Source organism: Sebastes umbrosus, chromosome 9 (genome assembly GCF_015220745.1).
Source record: "Sebastes umbrosus isolate fSebUmb1 chromosome 9, fSebUmb1.pri, whole genome shotgun sequence".
NCBI lineage: Eukaryota > Metazoa > Chordata > Actinopteri > Perciformes > Sebastidae > Sebastes > Sebastes umbrosus.
Window position 1 is genome coordinate 11,556,065 of NC_051277.1, and position 19,370 is coordinate 11,575,434.

At 38.7% G+C, this 19,370-nt stretch overlaps 1 protein-coding gene across 4 annotated transcripts; it reads right to left on the bottom strand.

The window, feature by feature from the left end:
• Positions 1 to 5,284: 5,284 nt before the first annotated feature.
• Positions 5,285 to 19,077, bottom strand: tlx2 (T cell leukemia homeobox 2). Of its 4 annotated transcripts, none has more exons than XM_037779342.1 (5): positions 17,890 to 19,077; positions 10,444 to 10,650; positions 9,480 to 9,714; positions 6,107 to 6,287; positions 5,285 to 5,653 (listed from the first exon to the last, which is right to left on the bottom strand). In XM_037779342.1, exons 1-5 carry the CDS (start codon positions 18,446 to 18,448, stop codon positions 5,645 to 5,647), a joined length of 1,191 nt encoding a protein of 396 aa, XP_037635270.1. In that variant the 5' UTR covers positions 18,449 to 19,077; the 3' UTR covers positions 5,285 to 5,644. The 4 variants fall into 4 exon arrangements, with proteins under 4 accessions (XP_037635270.1, XP_037635269.1, XP_037635267.1 ...); XM_037779341.1 differs by having other exon boundaries at positions 9,480 to 9,717; XM_037779339.1 differs by lacking the exon at positions 5,285 to 5,653 and having other exon boundaries at positions 5,884 to 6,287; positions 9,480 to 9,717.
• Between the last annotated feature and the right edge of the window lie 293 nt (positions 19,078 to 19,370).

Below are 19,370 nucleotides of genomic sequence, written 5' to 3' on the forward strand. Positions count from 1 at the left end.
CTTTTATATGAAGATTGGGATATTCTCCCTTATGTCTATCACTTAATGTGCTGTTTGGACTAAATAAAAGAGGCCTTTGGTCAGTAATATTAAAAGAGCAGCCCAGGGGGCAGTTGCAGCCTTTGAGGAGTCTTCTGTGGTTGTTAAAAATATTGATAATAAAACGGAGAGCCATTGCAGTCTCAGTTATTACAGAGAAGAGAGATTAACCTTGTACGAAACTTTTCCAAACAGCACACAAAATAATGTTTATCAATGGTTTGCTTTTGGGGAAAATCCAAAAACAACTTTTAAAAAGTCATTCATCAATTTGGTTTATTGATTAAAATTCTAACCTCTTTTAATTAGAGTATAATATAAATCAGATGATTAATTATGTGGCTAAAAGACCAAAATGTTATCAGTTAGGCTATCCTTCATTTTTTTTTTTCATTTTGACACAGAGCAGTAGCCTTACAGCTGGTGAGGATTCACTGTTTTGCTCAAAGGAACTGCAGGCAGGTTGTTATAGTTGCAGGGGCTTGAATCAAGGCCATTCAGTAGTTGGACGGTCTACTTTCCCACTGTGTGCTGCAGGCTTCTGACCTTCCAGTTCAGCACTGACAGATTTTTTTGGGGCGGGCAGCCTTTCACATTGATTCTCTGACTACTAAGTTAATGTCTGTTGCAAGAGAAATCTTCTCAGAGTGTACACACACTGGCATCTAGAACAAAATGCCTGAAATTGTGAAACAACAGCTGAGTTGCCTAATTGTGAAATGTCTTTCTAACATTAATAGCCACCTCAAAGTGTGTCGGTAGCAGGCCCGTATTGAGCAGGTGTTGAGTCATGGATCCGCAGAGCCAGTATAGTACCCAAAAGGAATGAGTTGTCTTCATGCATGCCTGAAAGCTCATGAAGGCTTTAATGTGTCACAAACTGCCAGGACACGTCTGCAGATTCGTTCTCAAGGTAGATATGATGTTGTTTCCCATGGACTTAGCAAACACATTTACTATGCACATTTACTATAAATATGTATCTTTATGGACAAATTTAACATAGCCTATCTATGTGTGCATATGTGCTTTTTCACCCTGCATGTACTCTTGTATGCACATGTGTATCTGTTTGTGCATGTAAATGTGAGTGAGTATGTGCATTTGCACATATTGTAAGTCTGACTGAAAGAGTGAGAGAGAGAGAGTAATGAAAGCATGTCATGTCAGCAGGTTGAAGTCTCTGTCATGCTGTCAGACTGCAGAAAGAGTTCTTCATTCTTCACTCAACTCAGCAGGAAGTGACTCGATGCTCCAGGATTTTCCTGCTACAGCAGCCAACAGTTGTTTAATGATCATCATATCAAACTGTATATCCGGAATATGATGATTTACAGTACAAACACATATTTTGTTAACTGTTCCCTGCTCTATTAATTGGTCTTCTATTTAAATACTTCCCTGATATGATGAGATTTGAGATTTGTCTTTTCTTGCACATCATAATGGAGGCCTTTATTGTTATAGAGTTGGAGATTTAGAGCGAACAACACAACACAACACGTGTACCTCTAGAGCAGAATTCTTCTGCAATATGCAATTGCTATTTTCCAAGTAACTCAAACTAACGGACCGTGGCAGCATTTTAAAGTCAACCATAATAGCCTCACATGTCAACACATTAGCAACGATCTAATAGAGTTTGGCAGTCAGAGGCGGCCGTTGCTTACCTCCAAAATCTAGTGGCTACAGCAGCTGTCAGGGCCTGAAAATGGTTGTTAGGACTGTGGACTAATATTATTACATCTGCTATCAAGTAGAGAAAAAAAAGGAATTTTAATATCAGGCGTTGGCTCGTATTAATCATGTGTTGTGCAATTGTGGAGGTGCTGCAGATAATCCCACTGAACCTTTTGGTCACCAAGCCATAGTTAAAGGTCCAGCGTGTAGGATTCATGGGGATCTATTAACAGAAATGGAATAAAATATTCATAACTATATTTTCATTGGTGTATAATCACCTGAAACTAAGATTCATATTTTCGTTAGCTTAGAATGAGCCGTTTATATCTATATAGGGAGCGTGTCCTCTTCACAGAATCTGCCATGTTTCTACAGTAGCCCAGAACGGACAAACCAAACACTGGCTGTAGAGAGAGCCTTTTGTGTTTATACGTTACCTGAAGATCACCGTAGTTCTTCGACACGTTTGGAAAAGGGAGGAGTGTAGGGAGGGGTATTCAGTGGGCATGTCTGTAAAGGGGAGACTCGTGCGTACCCATAGAACCCATTTTCATTCACATATCTTGAGGTCAGAGGTCAAGGGACCCCTTTGAAAATGGCCTTACAAGTTTTTCCTCGCCAAAATTCAACCTAACTTCGGAGCGTTATTTAGCCTCCTTCCCAACAAGCTAGCATGACTGAAAAAACTGAACCTGCTAGGGCGTCTGAAAGACAGTAAAGTCTGTTGAGATTGCCCGCGATCCCACAGGTCTCAGGGGGTTAAAAATAAGAAGAAATACATTTTTTTTTTTTTTTTTTTTTCATATATTGTTAAATAGGTGCTCAATATGACCAGGGATGTGATCTAAAAGGGTTAAAACACACTTTTCATTTCATCTTGCCTTTAAATAAACCAGACTCTTCGAGTAAACAGCAACTAATCTCTAAATTAACAGTCCTATTCTTGTGCTCTTTGCTCTGGATTATGTTATGGGACTGAAATCTTATTTTGTTTCCAGTATGCGTGAGCACAGGTGTTTTCTTCTGATGTGACTTGCTTATCTTAATATAAACAATCTCTCCTACGGAAGTCTCAGTAATGGTTATGGTTACTGTTTAAAGTTTATGTAATATTTATGGTAGGTAATCTCTGGGAATGCAGCAAATGACAAATTATTGAACATCTTTCTTGTAACCTGATAGCTGAGTATTATTAGTATTGGACTGTGTGAATAAACTGTAAAATGTTAATGTGACCATTTAATATAAAATATGACATTTGCTGCAGGTCTGCCAGCATGAATGAATCATTGAAGCCACAACAGCTGCCTGATAATGACTTAAATGTTGACTGTTTTTCTCAAGAATGGAAACAAGTGACGGGAGCAGACGGAGCGTGACACCGAGCACAACACAGCGTAGGCTACGTGGTGGTGAATAGTTTTTGTTTGTGGCCCTGTTCAAAACAGAGTGCTTGATAGGAAGTCTGATATACCCTGAGCCTCTCTTGTTCATCTTGTGTGGTGACATTTTATTGGATAAGGACAGGGCTCTTTGGCAGCGAGAGAGAGAGAGAGAGAGAGAGGGGGTGAGAGAAAGAAGAAAAGACAGAACCATGACAAGAGAGGAGAAAAAAAATCTTTAAGCACCTGTAGTAAAACACAATGCACGGTTTTGAAAACAGTCAAGGGAGGAATTTTTCTAAAATGGGCCAAGTCACGTCTTCAAGGCATCCGAGACAGCGAGATGAAAGCAGCAGGGAGCGGAGGAAATGGGGGTTGAGGAGGCGTCACCTGGAGAGCTGCCTGCTATTGACAGGATCCCAACCAGGCAAGACGCCCTGAAAACTGACAAAACATAGGTGCTGTGTTTGAGAGAAAGCGTAGGGGTTGTTGGGGGTGGCTGCAGTTGCAGACAGCTGTTTCGAACCAGATCATCAACCTGCTCTGAGCAATAACTTGGAGCAGTCAGATGCTGATGATATCCCAACAAAAGGTACAAGATGTTTACCTGGGAGTTTGCAAAGTATGTCATAATGGTGATAGATAGGCATTTGTCAGCAGTAAGAGGCTGACATTATATGCTCACAGTGATTCGATGCGTAGGAGAGGAGGTGGGCCCAGCGAGGCCCATTTCCTGTGACGCTCATGGTGGCGAAGGCTCATTTACGAGCAGGGAACCTGAATGATGTGTTTACTGCACTTCTAGATAGGTCGTTTTTGTTATGACTTGGTTGATAAGCATTTTCATGATAGGGTGGACGTGGCGATAGCAAATGTTTATGGCTGTCTGGTGTCTATGAGGCTGTGATTCACCTAGACAACAATGGAAGTCAATACCAAAAATAGTGTGGGAGCTCACATCCAAAAAAATGTGGTATTTTTAAAGATAAGGCTGGTGTCATTTAGGATTAAATGTACACTATAGCATCTACTCATAAACTGTATATATACAGTATATATATACTAAAAAATGCTTTACCCAGCTCTAAAGAAGCTCCTTTCCCAACTAAAAAACAGCAACCTGAATAAAAGCAATATAGATATGTTGACTAAGTTCATCAGATGACAGGTATAGGAGGGATTGTTTCCATTCCTCCTGTAGGTGTCAGCTGATTGACTGGAAGCAGAGCTTGACGTAATGCAGCAGAGGAGCTTCTTGCTTAATATGACTGATCATCGGACTCTTGCAAAAGTTGTTTTTCCACACTATGCATGAATGAAGGCAGCAATAAAGGGCTTCTTGAGGAATAAATTCACCTTGAGCCCTGTGCTAACTGTGTGCAAATTCCAAAAAGAAAAGTAGAAATGTAGGGGTAACGACCTTGACAACACAAACTTAAAGGGGATATATCATGCTGATTTTCAGGTTCACTTGTATTGTGGGTTTCTACTAGAACATGTTTACATGCTTTAATGTTCAAAAAACACATTATTTTTCTCATACTGTCTGTCTGAATACATCCGTATTCACCCTCTGTCTGAAACGCTCTGTTTTAGCACCTGTCTTTTTCAGGCCCCCTCCCGAAAAAGGGTTGACAGTCACTCCAGAAACCCAAATGTATGTGCACAAGCACTGACTTTTTTCATGATATGTCCCCTTTAAAACATCCTTTACTAAAATCACTGGAGTAAAACAAAAAAACATAAATAAAAACCCAACCGCTGCATTTCAAACGTTCCCTTGGCAGCTGCACAACGTGTACTTTCTCCTGTACTCTCATTCTAATTTGAGCTGGCATCAGTTTTCAAACCTTTATTTATCCAGGGAGGGTTTCGCTGAGCACGCTTGCTGTTTTTTCGGCAACGCCCTCCTTCACACTCACACCTGGGAGCTGTAGTCATCAGTTTTTATGGATAAAAAAAGGTATTGCGCTGTCCTTCTGATACAATTCGACGGTATCTTACCTTTGGGTGGTTTGAAACTTTAATGTGTAATCATAGCTAAATCCCACGAGGCTAACTAGCTCGCTAAAATCATAAAGTATTATTGCACGGTTTTCATAATGGTGACAAACAACAAACGGGCAGTGAGTGAAAGAACCCAGCGAGACAAAGAGAGGCGAGAAAAACAGAGAGGTTTGTCATCTTTTCAAAAAGTCACAATATCATTTAATATAAAACACCTTTAAATTGAACATAGTGAGGAGTTCGTCATCAGGAGTTCCGCCAATCCACTACCACTTGAACAGTCCACCTCGACGGCGGCTGACTTCAATGGTACTTCCGAGTGCACACAGAAAAGGGTTGAAACATGCATTTACTACATTGTACAAAGTCAAAAGCGAAAAACAGGAGGTCTTTTTTTGCCGTTATTGGCAGAGAGTCTCTGCCGCCTCGTGAGGGATCCAGAGGCAAAAGGGGGGACAGTCTTGATAGTTGGGCATGTACAGAGGTGTCCATTTGTTTTCCTGGCACTTATGGATAAAGTGCCCTCCTCTCTTTTAGATCAGCTGAAGGGAAAGCGGAAACTTGGTGTAAGGCAGGAAAATGACTCAACATACTTTAGATATTTCAGATAACAGTTGCTTAATTTTGACAAACAGCAGTGTCAGTGCGGCTCCTGTGCTGTACAGTGTTCTGCAGGTCTTGGCAGTAACAGATAGCTGTCTCTCTCTCTACACACGCTCCCCCACCATGTTGCTGGTAACGATCAATGAGTGAGGAAGCACAATGTCCATTCTTTTTTTTTCAAAGCAAGCATCATTCTCCCGTATCTATGACAATCTGGTGCTGCGTTTTTGAACGTCAGACATGTCAGAAATAGTCTGAGATTCCTCCCTTCTGTCCATTCACACTGACGACACTTTGATAAACACATTCTCAGCTCCGTCCCTCCCTCCCTCGCCCACACACACACACACACATGCTCACACTACAGATGCCACGGAGGTGACGGAGGTCACCTTATTGTCGTCTGCCCAGGGCTGCAAGTTCTGCAGGGCGTAGAGGGAGGAGTTGTGCAGGCAGAGCGGGTCCGGCTGCAGAGGCTGGCTCAACGTCTTCTGGAAAGCTTCCTGCTGAAGCTGCAGCATCAGCCGGTTGGCTTGCTGCCTCTCGGCCTCTCTCTCCTCTGCAGTCTGTCTCCTGGGTGAACGGGGGAGACACAAGGGGGAACACAGGAAGATATAAGAGCCTATAGTGTTTATTTTTATGGGGCATGTTCACAAGATTTATTAATGCTGCATACCACAGCATTGTTCACAATGTTTGTCCCACTTCTTCATAAAGAAGAAATAGAACTTTCTTTTTTAAAAAAGATAGGATATAGTTTATATTTAAGCAGTGGATCACAACCTGGGGGTCAGGACCCCACAGGGGGTCGCAAGTTAAAGGGGACATATTATGCTCATTTCCAGGTTCATACTTGTATTTTTGGTTTCTACTAGAACATGTTTACATGCTCTAAAAAACACATTATTTTCCTCATACTGTCTGTCTGAATATACCTGTATTCACCCTCTGTCTGAAACACTCCGATTTAGCTCCTGTCTCTTTAAGACCCCCTCCTGTAAAAGCCCAGCCTGCTCTGATTGGTTGCGAGAAAAATATGGAGCACCTTTGCAAAGGTAGTTCTCAAGCTGTGGGCGATATATTCTAATGGGCCTGCATGTGACATAGGAAGTGACACAAATCTGAATGGCTTGTTGAATCACATGTTTTCTGATCTAGACAGCCCACAAAAAACTGACTGGGTTGTCTTATTTCACAGTTTGTGGGTTGGTAGGCACTCCAGATACCCAAATATATGAGCACAAGCATTGAAAGAGTGAGTTTTTCATCATGTCCCCTTTAAATCTGAGGGATTGCGAAATAATAAATGTTTTTTTTTCTGTTTTTTTGGATAATTTTACCTCTTCAAGCCTAAAAAAATATGTTCATACAACAATGAAAAAAACTGGTTGAACTGGTCACAAGCAGTAACTTTATGCAACCAGACATTGCTTCAGTTTTTAGTAGTGGAAACCACTGCATTAAAGAATGCTGTCACTCCTCTTAAAAACTAAATACTAAATATATGACTGTCCTCAAAATAATAACAGTTGCAAATGGCTGAAAATTAAAAAGTTAAAGAAAAATTAAGAGTACCAGTCTGAAACAGGATTTTCTGTACCATTTCTGATACTTTAGGGTATATATTTTTTCTTTGACGGCTGGTCGAGGCTACATGTCAAAGCAATAAAGAAAATAAAGCAGCACAGTTATCAAAATTTGCAAACGAAACCTGTTCATTATTATAATTAGCCACTTTTACAGTACGTTCATTCAACACCTGTGCCAGTTACTTCAGCTTCAGGCTACATGACAGCTGATCAGGATGAGTGACAGGTGCTGGTGAGGGGACGTGACTAACAGAGGGGGAGGAGGTGCAGCACACATCCTGCCTCGAGGTGAAACGGTGCTTATGTTTTTTTTCTTTTCTTCTTTTTAGATAAGCATATGTTAACAGTAACATGCACACTGTACTGTACATTGCGTGCAGGTGCTTTATTAACCATTTGCTGTGAAACACACATAGAAACAGTATGTTTAAAATGAGACGTGATTTTAATGGAAACATTGCCGTGTTTTTGTTGGAAAGTATCCAGAAAGAAGCATTCACAACAGGTGAACTTTTAGTGAATAGCATACTTTGAGTCTGCAGGATTATATGTATAAATAAAGACGTGAGCTGAGGAGATAAATGCAACAAAGGAGTTAATTAAGAATTTGTGAATCCTTAAGAAGTTCCAAATTGAGCTCCCATTGTGATTCAGAGTAGCTGAAGTTCATTTTATATTCAAATCAATTCTCCAGACAGATGTTTGCATGGTTATTAGAACATTTTCTCATCTGTATGTGTGCCAATTTTAGCCCAGAAATGTTCTGAACGGTCCACAACAGCAACGCAGATTATTGCACAATGAAGCAATTTATAGGCTCTTTTGAAATGATGGTGGTGTTACTATTAATACAACCCATAATAAACAAATGATTGCCGTCAAAATAAACTACAAAACACAAATGGCAGGTAGAAATCACAGCCTCTAAAACACTCTTTCATGCACACCGACCTCCATCCATTAGCCACACATTATTGTTAACAGCATTATCATAATGTGATTCCCTGGCTGTTGATTTGATCATCCTCTTGTTACTAGCGTAGTCGTCACGCAAAGACATCCCTCACGCTCATCCTATCAGGTGCACACTACAGGGAAATGGCACATAAATCTCAGCAAAACTGGGAAATCAGAAAAAGCAGTTAAGCCAATTCCCTTGTTGCTTGTGACATGCCAGTTAGTCTTGGATTTAGTTTTTTTATTTGAAGGAAATTCCTTTTTATTACATCTTTTTAGCGAGAAAAATACGTCTTGGTTTTTTCACTGCTATTGTTGGAGATTCTCAAATTACTTTATTAAAGGGGATCATCAAACTAAATTTCAATATTATGTGTTTTTTTGAGACAAAGAAGCCAATAAACTAACTCATACATGTTAACCAGACAAAATAAGAGAAGTTTTTAAGTGTTTTCTATGTGTATTAAATTCAAAACTCATTATAAAAAGCTTTAGGATCATTTAAACATTAAAACCCTAAAAGGTAATTTAGCTGTTTGTAATACGCTTATGAAATATGTGTCCTGTCCCTTTAACTAAGGGCAGGGCTTCATAATTTGATTTCATACTCATTTACCTCCAAATGGCTATAAACAACAGTTAGAATGAAGTGAGGGAGCGTGTGTGTGTGTGTGTGTGTGTGTGTGTGTGTGTGTGTGTGTGTGTGTTTTCTGTCTATGGACTTGGCAGTCAATTCCTCCTGTGAGTGTTTCAGTATTGCTTTGGACAGCAGGTTTCTAAAAGGCCTTTCAGGAGGCTCAGGAGTAATTGTGCTTGGTCAAGTGAACTGGCCTCGACTGGCAGCTAAGCTAAGCAAAATAGGTGTTGTGTTGTACGACGCCTCGGATGCTTCAGCTGCGGGCCATTTTACTCGTGTTTGAAGTAAAACACCAGTAAGCATTTTGGGCCCAAGAGCAAAACACACACACACATTCAGAGTCGATTTATGGCACCGAGAAAAGATTGGACGGAAGGAGTGGAGTGAACATCCTGCCCTCAATAAAGACAAACGGCTTCCGAAAAATCCACCACGGCCTCTTTGTTTTTCTTAAGTAGATCATGTGGGAGAGAAGATATGAGCATGTGGAAGAGAGAATTATGATGCTTTCGCTTCACTACTCCTTTCACGCCAGTAAAGGAGATTGAACTGCGCCAGATTAAGTGAAGGAGCTACCCTTACCGCCATTTTGTCCGTCTGTTCTGAAACCAGGTCTTGACTTGTGCGTCTGTCATCTTCAGGGCCTTGGCCAAGGTTGCACGCTCAGCCGACGCCAGGTACTTCTGACGATGAAAACGTTTCTCCAGCTCGCAGATCTGCACCCGGCTGAAGGAGGTGCGAGGCTTTTTCCTCTTGGGCGGCGTCCGGTTCTGGTAAGGGTGGCCGATACGACGGGTCACGGAGAAGGGTGAGAGGGCTGCTGAAAAAAAACACAAAAAAAAAAATCAACTTGACTTTTTGTTTGATAATTCTTGAGTAATTGGAGAATTTGAACATCATGCAAGTCATTTCTTTAAAAAAAAGTCCATGTTAGCATTATAGCAATGAGGTTATTTCAAGAGTCCAAGATTAATATCTGTTAGTGTAAAGAGTTATTTCCATTTCTAAACTGGAATGATCTGTGCTTCTGAAATATAAACTTATTTCCCTTGAGGTTTTGTTTGTCTACGCTCATGTTATAAACACAATTTTGTTTTCCAGTCCTTGGTTAGATACAATTATTGTCCATTTTGTCTTAAAGCCAGTGTTGTTTAGGGAGTCTAAGAGAAGGCCCAGAAGCTGCCAATTGAAGAAGATAAATGTAATTACAACTAATATTCCCCTGCCAGATTTTGAAAAATAAACAGCATGCTGTTTGTACAGAAAGGACGTCCAAGGAAAAAATCATAGAGAGATGTTTAGAAAGCTGAGATATGCAGCATCACTTCCAAAAACAATTCAAGAGAAGATATATCGCTTGCCACTGGCAATTCAACAATGGCAAAAAGATCAAGATTTAAACGTCTGCTTTTGCAATATTTTTTACATTTTCACAAACAAAAACAAAAAACCTTTTAATATCTATGAGGGATGCACTAAACAATCAGCTGTGACACAGATAGGTGAGGTAAGGAAGATGGTTGTTGGGGGGGAGGGGGTGACTCACCTGGGCAAGCCCCCTTTGGAAAAGGATAGTCTGCTAGAAGGCCACTGCCGTCTCGCAGGTGAGCGAGCTCGGGGTAATAACATTTGGCTAATGTCTCCACAGTGCTCCAGACTGGGACCCTGCCGATGTCTCCCTTGGGGAGAGGACAGAGGGTGGGCCCCGGCCCCCCTGTGCCCTCTCCGGCTCGGCTCTCCTCTGCCTGCTCCCCTAAAGAAAAGGGAGACACAGTAAGGTCCCACATCTGGAGCACAGCAGCAGCAGCAGCCGCTGTGCGGGCGCCAATGCATTGCAGCTAATCACATGAAGGAAGGCTGAATGATGGACAGAGTCCACTTTAATGACATTTACTGCTCGTCTCTGATGTTAACATTTGGAAAGGTTTTACTCCAAAATTACATAGAGAAATAAGTGACAACTAGCAGAGTTATAAAGATAAATCAAGAACATACTAGACAGCCAATCAGAATCAAGGTCATCCATTGACAATGTGATGAAGGTCATAATAGGATTTAATAACTATAATGATGTTAACCTACTTAAAACAATGCCACTGGCAATCTATCACAGTCCTTCAATCAAGCACACTACAATTATTGGAGAGTAACATTTTTGTAATTTTGTAAGCATTTTTGCCATCAAACCAATCAGATTAATTTTTTTTTTTCAGTTTTTGCACAAAACATCTTCCATAGAAACATTAAGTATTGGTCATTAAAACTTCTAACAACAATATTACAGGATTGATCATGCAAAATTACACATTTCTACATATAGTCTTTGTTTCAGAATATCTATAATTTAAAGATAATGAATTTGATTGAATTGAATTCATTGTTTTAAATAAAATATACATGTATTAAATGGACTGTTTAGTGTCTTCTCAACATGCTTTGTCATTGTGTTGTCTTCAGAAAAAATATGAATAGCACCCTGCACACTGTATTGTGTTTTTCTTCTATCTGTGCTTCACTGCCTCACTTTCACTGTATCTGGGTATTAATAACAACTAATCTCCTGCATCATAAAATATCTATGAATCCTGTCTATTTTGTCAGCCGAGGGGTAAACAGAAGATCAATAAATGTAATGAGATCGTTTTTGGCCATAGATCCACTCCCCATGCAGCCACATTCTCATTTTGAGGCGAAATGGAAATCAACGACAGAAAAACAAGAATCTGTGTCTCTCTGTGTCCTACTCCTCTCCAGCAAGCTGTTTCTCCTCCTGTCTTACAGGATGTTTATTTGTTTTTGTTTTGTCACAAAAGCTCACCCAGAAGCCAAAATGAATATGAAAACATCTGCATAGGTGTCCCCCGAGGGGCCACGTATACTGCTACTCTCAGAGTTTCATGCGACCTGAAAAATTCATTTGCCTGCAACAGACGATGACAATTTGAATGGGAAATGGAACATGAAGCTATTTATGCAGTCGTTTCCAGGGAGCCTCCACGACGTCCCCTGATGGTGCTGAACACGAGTGGCAAATTGAGGCGAGCAAATGATTTGTAAAATAAAGATTAACAGCTGCAATGTGCTGCTGCTACACTGGGTCACATGAAGTCACTATTACCTGAGTGTAAATGAGCAATGCAAATTTAGTGCCTGAAATGAAAAACTCACTACCTTTTTTATTGTGTTTTTGATCTGGATTTATAGTGTCTTCTTTTTTTTCTTCCTCTCATTATTATTTTTAATCTCCTATGGTAATATTCCCCATAATAATATTATTATCAGGTTTCACATTATGTGTCGCTCCGGTGCTCAATAATAGTAAAAATGGTAATGCTATCCCTCTAATATTCCTTTCGGGACTCAGACAAGCATCTGTGGTATTTAATCATGACTTTATGGTGACAAAATCCCCTGGATGTACCATGCTATTTCTATATGGTGCTCACTGTGGCCCTTAATAGTGACTTTATAGTGACTTTATTGGACTTCATGGTATGTTTTTTAAATCTCATATGATTCCTCTTATTCCTAAGGTGACTTTTCTTATGATGTTCCTATATATTGTAATTAGTCCTCTTTTGGTTGGCGTCTTGTTGCCCCAAACTATGTGTAGCCCTTAAAGGGTCACATGCTGTGAGTGAACAGGCCTGTTGTTGCTCCCAGCGGCAGGTCTGGCTAAATGATACTGCATTAGATGGCTATTTCAGGCCATCTGTGGGCTAACTAATGGACCAGGCACATACAAGCACGTTCAGAGGCAACCCAAGTGGAACTTAACATGCAGCAGGAGCCTCATGGAAGCTGCAGGAAAAGCTTGTGCCTCACAGCGTGCAAAATGCTGAGAAATATATGATACAGTGATGCTATGGATACTGCATTTGTCAGGTCTAATGTTTTGACAGAGAGTGTGAGGTTATAAGACCTTTCAGGAATCAGATATGCCTTCAGATTCATCCATTACTATTATTATTATTATTAGGACTGCAAGCTATTTGTGCTGTAATGTTTGAGCTTGTGAGGTCGTACAAACACAAAATCTGGATCATCAAATTAAAAGACTCAACTGCATCAGATCTAATGATATTACATGAATGGAAATAACCCATAATATTTTTGAATTATTGTATTTTTAGCACTCAGATGTGTTCACTGTGCCTTTTATGTTAAGCCAATTTTATATTAAGTGTTAAATAGTGAGTTTAAATGACCTTTCACTACAGTAATATTCTAGGTAAAGGTTAAGATATAAGCCTATATTTAAAAAATTAAATTAAATTAAAATAAAAATAAAAAATATTTTTTTAAAATAAGTTTCTCAAAATGAGAGAATCATACAGAAAAAAATGTGAAATGTGAAATGTGAAAAAATCTATATATAAATATTAAATATAGCTAATTGTAGCTCACGGATCAAACCTCTCATTTCCTATGATGTAATATTACTGTAGAAATTCAAAATCCCACGAGATAAAACTTGATTGTGGCGAAAAATGCAATGATTTTTTGTATGCTCTAAAACCCAAAGTTAGGATTTTAATTAGAAGAATAATTATCCATGCAGTAACATTATCTGGAACAGCCTGGAAAACAATTAAACTGTTAAAGCAGCGTTTGTGTGGAGAAGATGGGAATTTCTTGATTCAGATTCAGACCATTTACTATTATTATTATTCTTATTATTAAAAAGAGAGAACATTTTGTTCCTATATTAAAAAAAAAATGAAAAGAAAGAAAAATGCAAAACGATCTGACTTTTTCTCCCTCTCTCTCAAATGAAAAATGAAATGGGTGAGAATACTAAATCTGCTGCCTGGGATAATACAATTTAGCATAAGCATATCAAAAAATAAAATGCTACCATGGAGGATATGTTTCCCATAATAAAACCACCTATACTTAATAACACTTCTCGGTGACAGCGCCTCCCTTCCCCACTGCGGATATTACCTCTGTAGCAATCTAATAAATATATCCGTGAAGGATTCTAAAGGGGATATTGAAATATAACATGAACATATATTGCTATTTATTACACTATACGGGACAAAAGGCAGGGACACTGTCTTCTGTCACACCGACAACCAAACCAGGGCAGCAAACACGACGACAGACAGGAAGGGAAATAAAACATCATATTTTTATGCTCTGCTGCTATTAACACCACAAAGAGATTTATTGGAGAGAGAAAAAAGATTTAATTGTGTTTTTATTATCGGTGCTATACGGCCTATAGAGCCATATGTGCTTTATTGTGACTCTTATTGTCAAGAACGGTTTTGTATCATCATTACTATTATTATTATTATTATTATTATTATTATTATTATTATTATTATTACAGTGCTAGATTGTTTTTGTTTTTATTGGATTAGTTTTTGACCATCGTATATTTACTCTTTTTTTATGAATTTAAACTCTCCATGACTATGATTTTACATATAGGCTATATTGTGCACTTTTTTAACATTTGTTTCAATTCATTACAATTATTATTTATTAAATAATTATTATAGCCTTTTTTTTTTTTTTTTACAACAGATAGTGCTATTTAGTTTTATTTTTAGTTTTGTGTTTTTTTGTTTTACAACTTTAAAACAAAAACGTTTTATGTTTTTTTTATGTCATCAAAATCGAGTGTTGTGCAGGTTTAAAATAAGCTTAAATTAAATTAAATCAAGTAAAATCAATTCACAATTTTTAAGCAGAATGGCACAGAGAAATACCGCTGCTGTTGTCAAAATACTACAGAACTGTACTACTACTATTGCTGCTTCTATTACTATTAACCTAATAATAATAATGATAATGATAATGATAAAAAAAAAAAAAGCGTTGAAATTTAGGATAGAATTATAGAAGAAATAATGCAAATGAAATAAATGTGTGTGAGTAAATACAGAGAGGAGTTTTAGTGATCGCCATTAAGCCACTGGTGAATAAACAAGTCTTATTTTTAAAGATGGATTAAATGATGCATCCAACAGCCCAGAGCTTATAATCCTTTGCAGTGATTTATAACGTGAATTTAGGCCGCCAGAGTGAAAAACGAGAGAAGTCTATTGTGCAATTTAACTGGTTTCGTTTACATCCCTGCAAAAAAAAAAAGCCTCCCATGTGCTGGCAGAGCTGGAAGCCTTTGGCTAAATGTTTTAGCTGTTTAAAGCTGCACAGGGTCGGGCTTCTCCTCCAGTTTCAGCTCGAAAAAAACAAGAACCAGAGAGAGAGAGAGATTTAAAATGGTGCTCTGCCCATCAGGATAGATGATAGTCCATTTGATTTACAGCCTTTTATAGCAAACAGAGCAGGCTAAATCTGGATCTGTGTGTGTGTGTGTGTGTGTGTGTGTGTGTGTGTAGCTGCTGCTGATCAATACAGTGGAAAGATATAAGCTGCTGAAATAATTACAGCGACACAAAGCTGAGAGAAATTAAACGAGAGGCCCTCGGTGACTATGAGTAGAATTGATAAGCCTATTTACACTGTATCTTTTTGCAGTTGACATATCGTCCCCCAGTATTTAATAATTAATCAGGTAGAAAGAACTGAAGAGTGAATATTTAATGCGTGGAGAGGAGGAGAGGAGGAGGGGTGCTCTTTATTTTCATCTTCATAAGGATGAGGTCATGAGAAACACACTAGTGCACCTCCTCTCAAATTAATAAAGAGAATAAAATAAAAATAAAGAGATAATAATATAAAGTATAATAGATGACATAATCCTTCCCTCAAGAACTCAAGAAATATTATTTAAAATTACTCTTATTTTATGCTTTAGTTATACAATTTATCTTTATTACTTATACAAAGACAAAAGGATAGCTAATTTAACATTTGGCAAAGGAAATCTGCAGACAACACTGCCACATTATTAGTTCTGTTGAAGTAAATTAAAAATGGAAGTTATAGATGCACGAAGAAAATTTTGTGATTATTAGTTTTGTACATGTAAGATAAAAAAAAAAGCATGTGAATAAAATTGATAGAGTGCATAAAAATGCTGTAAGTGTATGATTGTATTTGAAGCTAAAACAAAACATGTGAGCAAATGCTTTTATAACATTTAAATGTAACGCAGATTATTTGCACTATAGTCAACAGGCTTGTGAAAAAACGTAATAATGCATCCTAGTTTCTTAATTTATGTCTATTTTAAAGAAGTAATTTGTCATGTTTTTGTCTTTATTATCTTTTATTTAAAAAAAAAAAGAGGAAAACAATTTTTAATAGGCATTAAGTAAAACATAAACTCTACATAAAATAAAGTCTACAAAGTAGCTGTATTATTGTATTTTATTGTATAATTGCATTGTATATATAATCATGGTATTTATTAATTGCAGCAGGGCGAAAGAAAAGAAAAAGTGTATGAGGTGTTTAAGAGTTTACTATATGTGAATTATACAGATTATTTTTTGAGAGAAACACATAATTGAGCCATTGCATTTAGGTAATATTCATCTCTAAATTGGAACAAAAATGCTACATTAATATGGCTAATATTGTGAATGTATAATAATAATAATAATAATAATAACAAGAGGTCTACCCTGTTATTACCCACTGTTACATGGATTGTAACCTGCCATGTGTTATTACTATTATGACTCATCTTCCTGTTTCTCAATTGGCTCGAAAAAAAAAAAAATCATTCATCCTCATGAAAAGACTGAGAACGTCGTTATCCGTCATCCGCAGTAAATGGAGAGTGATGGTCCAATACTGATTCATCAGCATGTCCATGTCAATTTCTCCTCTCGTTTATCAGACTGCCCCTTCCAGCATAATAAAACTGACTGTATATGTGTGTGTGTGCATGTATATACGATTCGTTATAGATTATTACAACCTAAAGATGAAATCAGCTCCTCTCTGCTGAGCTATTATAGGCCCAGTTCATCCTGCACACACCTCATCGTTCAGGGCCTAAATTTAACAGAAATGTCAGAAAAAATCACACCTGTAAGGCCACGAGGAGAATATACAATACTACATGTGTGGCTTGTACATTGTACATGATTGTAAAATCAGTGAATTAGCTGTATTGTTCTTCACTCACATGTTGTTATGGTTTCATTCTGTGCTTGTAGCCAGCTAAAGACAGACATTTTGGGAAAAGTGTCAACAAGTCTATTATAGCCTTTTTCCTAACAAGTGCCTTTAATTGTATTTAGTGTGAATATTCCTATGTCTGTAACTTGATAAGTCTATTCATCTAGGCAAAAAATAATGTTTATTAAAATGTATGTAAAAAATACAACCTAAATAGTGCATTAAAACTAATCAGTAAGATAATGTAAAAGAAAGGTGAAAAACAGCTATATAATGTATCTTTAAACAGTAAATTAACTGTAAAATACTGTGAAAATTAATAAAATTCAAACTGTATTTTTCATTAACAGTACAAAGCTGTAAATTTCAGCGACAGTATAATAATGTTAATTTTACAGTAACATAAAGGCAACCCTGCTGCCAGTTCTTTACTGTTATTTTGCTGGTAAATTCTTAACAGTGTAGTCTTTGGGCTCATTTATTATGGAGTGGAATGCATGTGAAGGTGCATGAAGGTAAATTATATAATCTGCCTTTATTCTCAGGTATTGTCTTATTTATTGTTGTATTTATCAACTGTACTATTTATAGATTTTAAAGGCTGAGAGAGAGCCAGGGTAAAATGCATTTCATTGCATTTCACTGTACACTGTACTTTTAAATGCTTATGACTAATAACCTTGAAATTTGAAACTAATGGGAAACACACACATCAGGTGTTGCAGGATAACGAGGAAAACTCTTTTACCTACAATACTATATAGTCTTTGGGCTCATTTATTATGGAGTGGAATGCAGGTGAAGGTGCATGAAGGTTAATTATATGTTTTAACTCCAGATGGATTTGCATGAAGGTAAATGATATAATCCTATCTGTTTTAATGGGAAACACACACATCAGACTACAGGTGTTGCAGGATAACGATAGGAAAAACTCTTTTACCTGTTAGTCTGTCCTTGGCAAACCTCCTACTGCTCTCCATCCACGGGAAGGTGAAGTTTGCCGCATTCCCCATTCCCATCCCCATCCCCATCCCGGGCACCGAGGCGATGCCAGGACCCAGGCACGCCGGATGCGCGGAAGGCGGCGGATGCGGCGCGGCAGCGGCGGGAGGCGGCGGAGGCGGCATGGGTCTGTGCGCCGGCACCCGGATCACCCCACCGGCTCCACCACCACCGCCACCGGACGAGTTCACGTTAACGTTCATGTTCATACTGACGTTCATGTTCATGTTGACGTTGTAGGAGCCGGCCAGACCCGCCGCCGCCGCCGCCATGGAGCAGGCCGGGTTGTTGTAGACGCTGTTGTAGCCGCCGTTGCTGCTGTACACGTTTGGTGCCATCAGCGCGTAATCCGGGTCGCCGGTTGTCCGGTTGGGCAGCATGCAGGATCCACTGGACTGGTCCGAGCTGTTAAGGATCTGGTCTATCCCGAAGCTGATGGGCTCATGCTGCTGCTGCTGGTGCGTCTGGTTCACCTCCTCGATGCCGGTGTGCTCCATACTTTCTTATTTGATGTTATTTGTCAGTATATTTTTTATTATGGCAGTTCACGCCTTGGGAGATGAAATGTTTGTATGTGTGCTGCAGTATCGAGTTGTTTGTGATTTTAAAGCATCGACACAGGCCTGTTCTACTCCCAGGAAAAAAACAATAACGTGTCCAGCAGCGCTTTCCAAAACCTTGCCATTATTATTTGTGTCCAGCATTCCCTATAATAAAAAATGCCTATCCAATCGGGCTAAGGAAGAGCGTATCCATCTTTAACAGCGCGTTTCTTTCCCAGTGAACTACACACAAACAGCCTATAACATCAAGAAAAACAAACAAAAGAAGCCAAATGGTTATCCTGAGTACTTACAGGCAAAGCAATCCGTGCTTTTTTTTGTTCTCTGGAGAGGCTTTAGATGCGCTTTGTTCGCCTATACTCTGGAAGAGAAGATCCATACGCAGAGTGCATGGTAGTATACCATCAAAATAAAGCCACAGACAAAACAAAACAAACACAAAAAGACGCGCAAGAGAAGCGCTGACCTGGATATTAATTGGAGGTGAGAGCGAAAGATGGCTCTGTTTGTGCTTGAATGGTGAAGTTGCGTTTCAGCAGGTGAGACAAACCCTCTGCGTAAAAGCTGCCATTCGATCATCCAGCCAAACCTCGCCTCTCTCTCTCTCTCTCTCTCTCTCTCTCTACCTCCCACCCTTCCTCCCTACAGTTGTTTTGCTCGGATGTCTTAAAGAAGCCGCAGCTTTCAATATTTCCTGCAGCTTTTCTGCTATTAAATGGGAGGCTGTGTGCCTTTTAGTGAAGTGAAGTGAAGGGGTCAAGTGGTTTCTGAACAGTTTCGCGTCTACATGTTAAAAAAAAAATACTGAATATGGTCATTTGTTATGTAGTTTGGTCTTATGTTTATATATTATTTT

Bases quoted from the DNA above. Each gene is read 5' to 3' on its own strand.
- tlx2 (XM_037779339.1), bottom strand. From the start codon at position 18,448: ATGGAGCACACCGGCATCGAGGAGGTGAACCAGACGCACCAGCAGCAG. The intron at 10,651-17,889 runs GTAAAAGAGTTT...CCTTTTCTTTAG, and splicing joins TGCCAAGGACAGACTAACAG to GGGAGCAGGCAGAGGAGAGC. The intron at 9,718-10,443 runs GTGAGTCACCCC...GTTTTTTTTCAG, and splicing joins TCCAAAGGGGGCTTGCCCAG to CAGCCCTCTCACCCTTCTCC.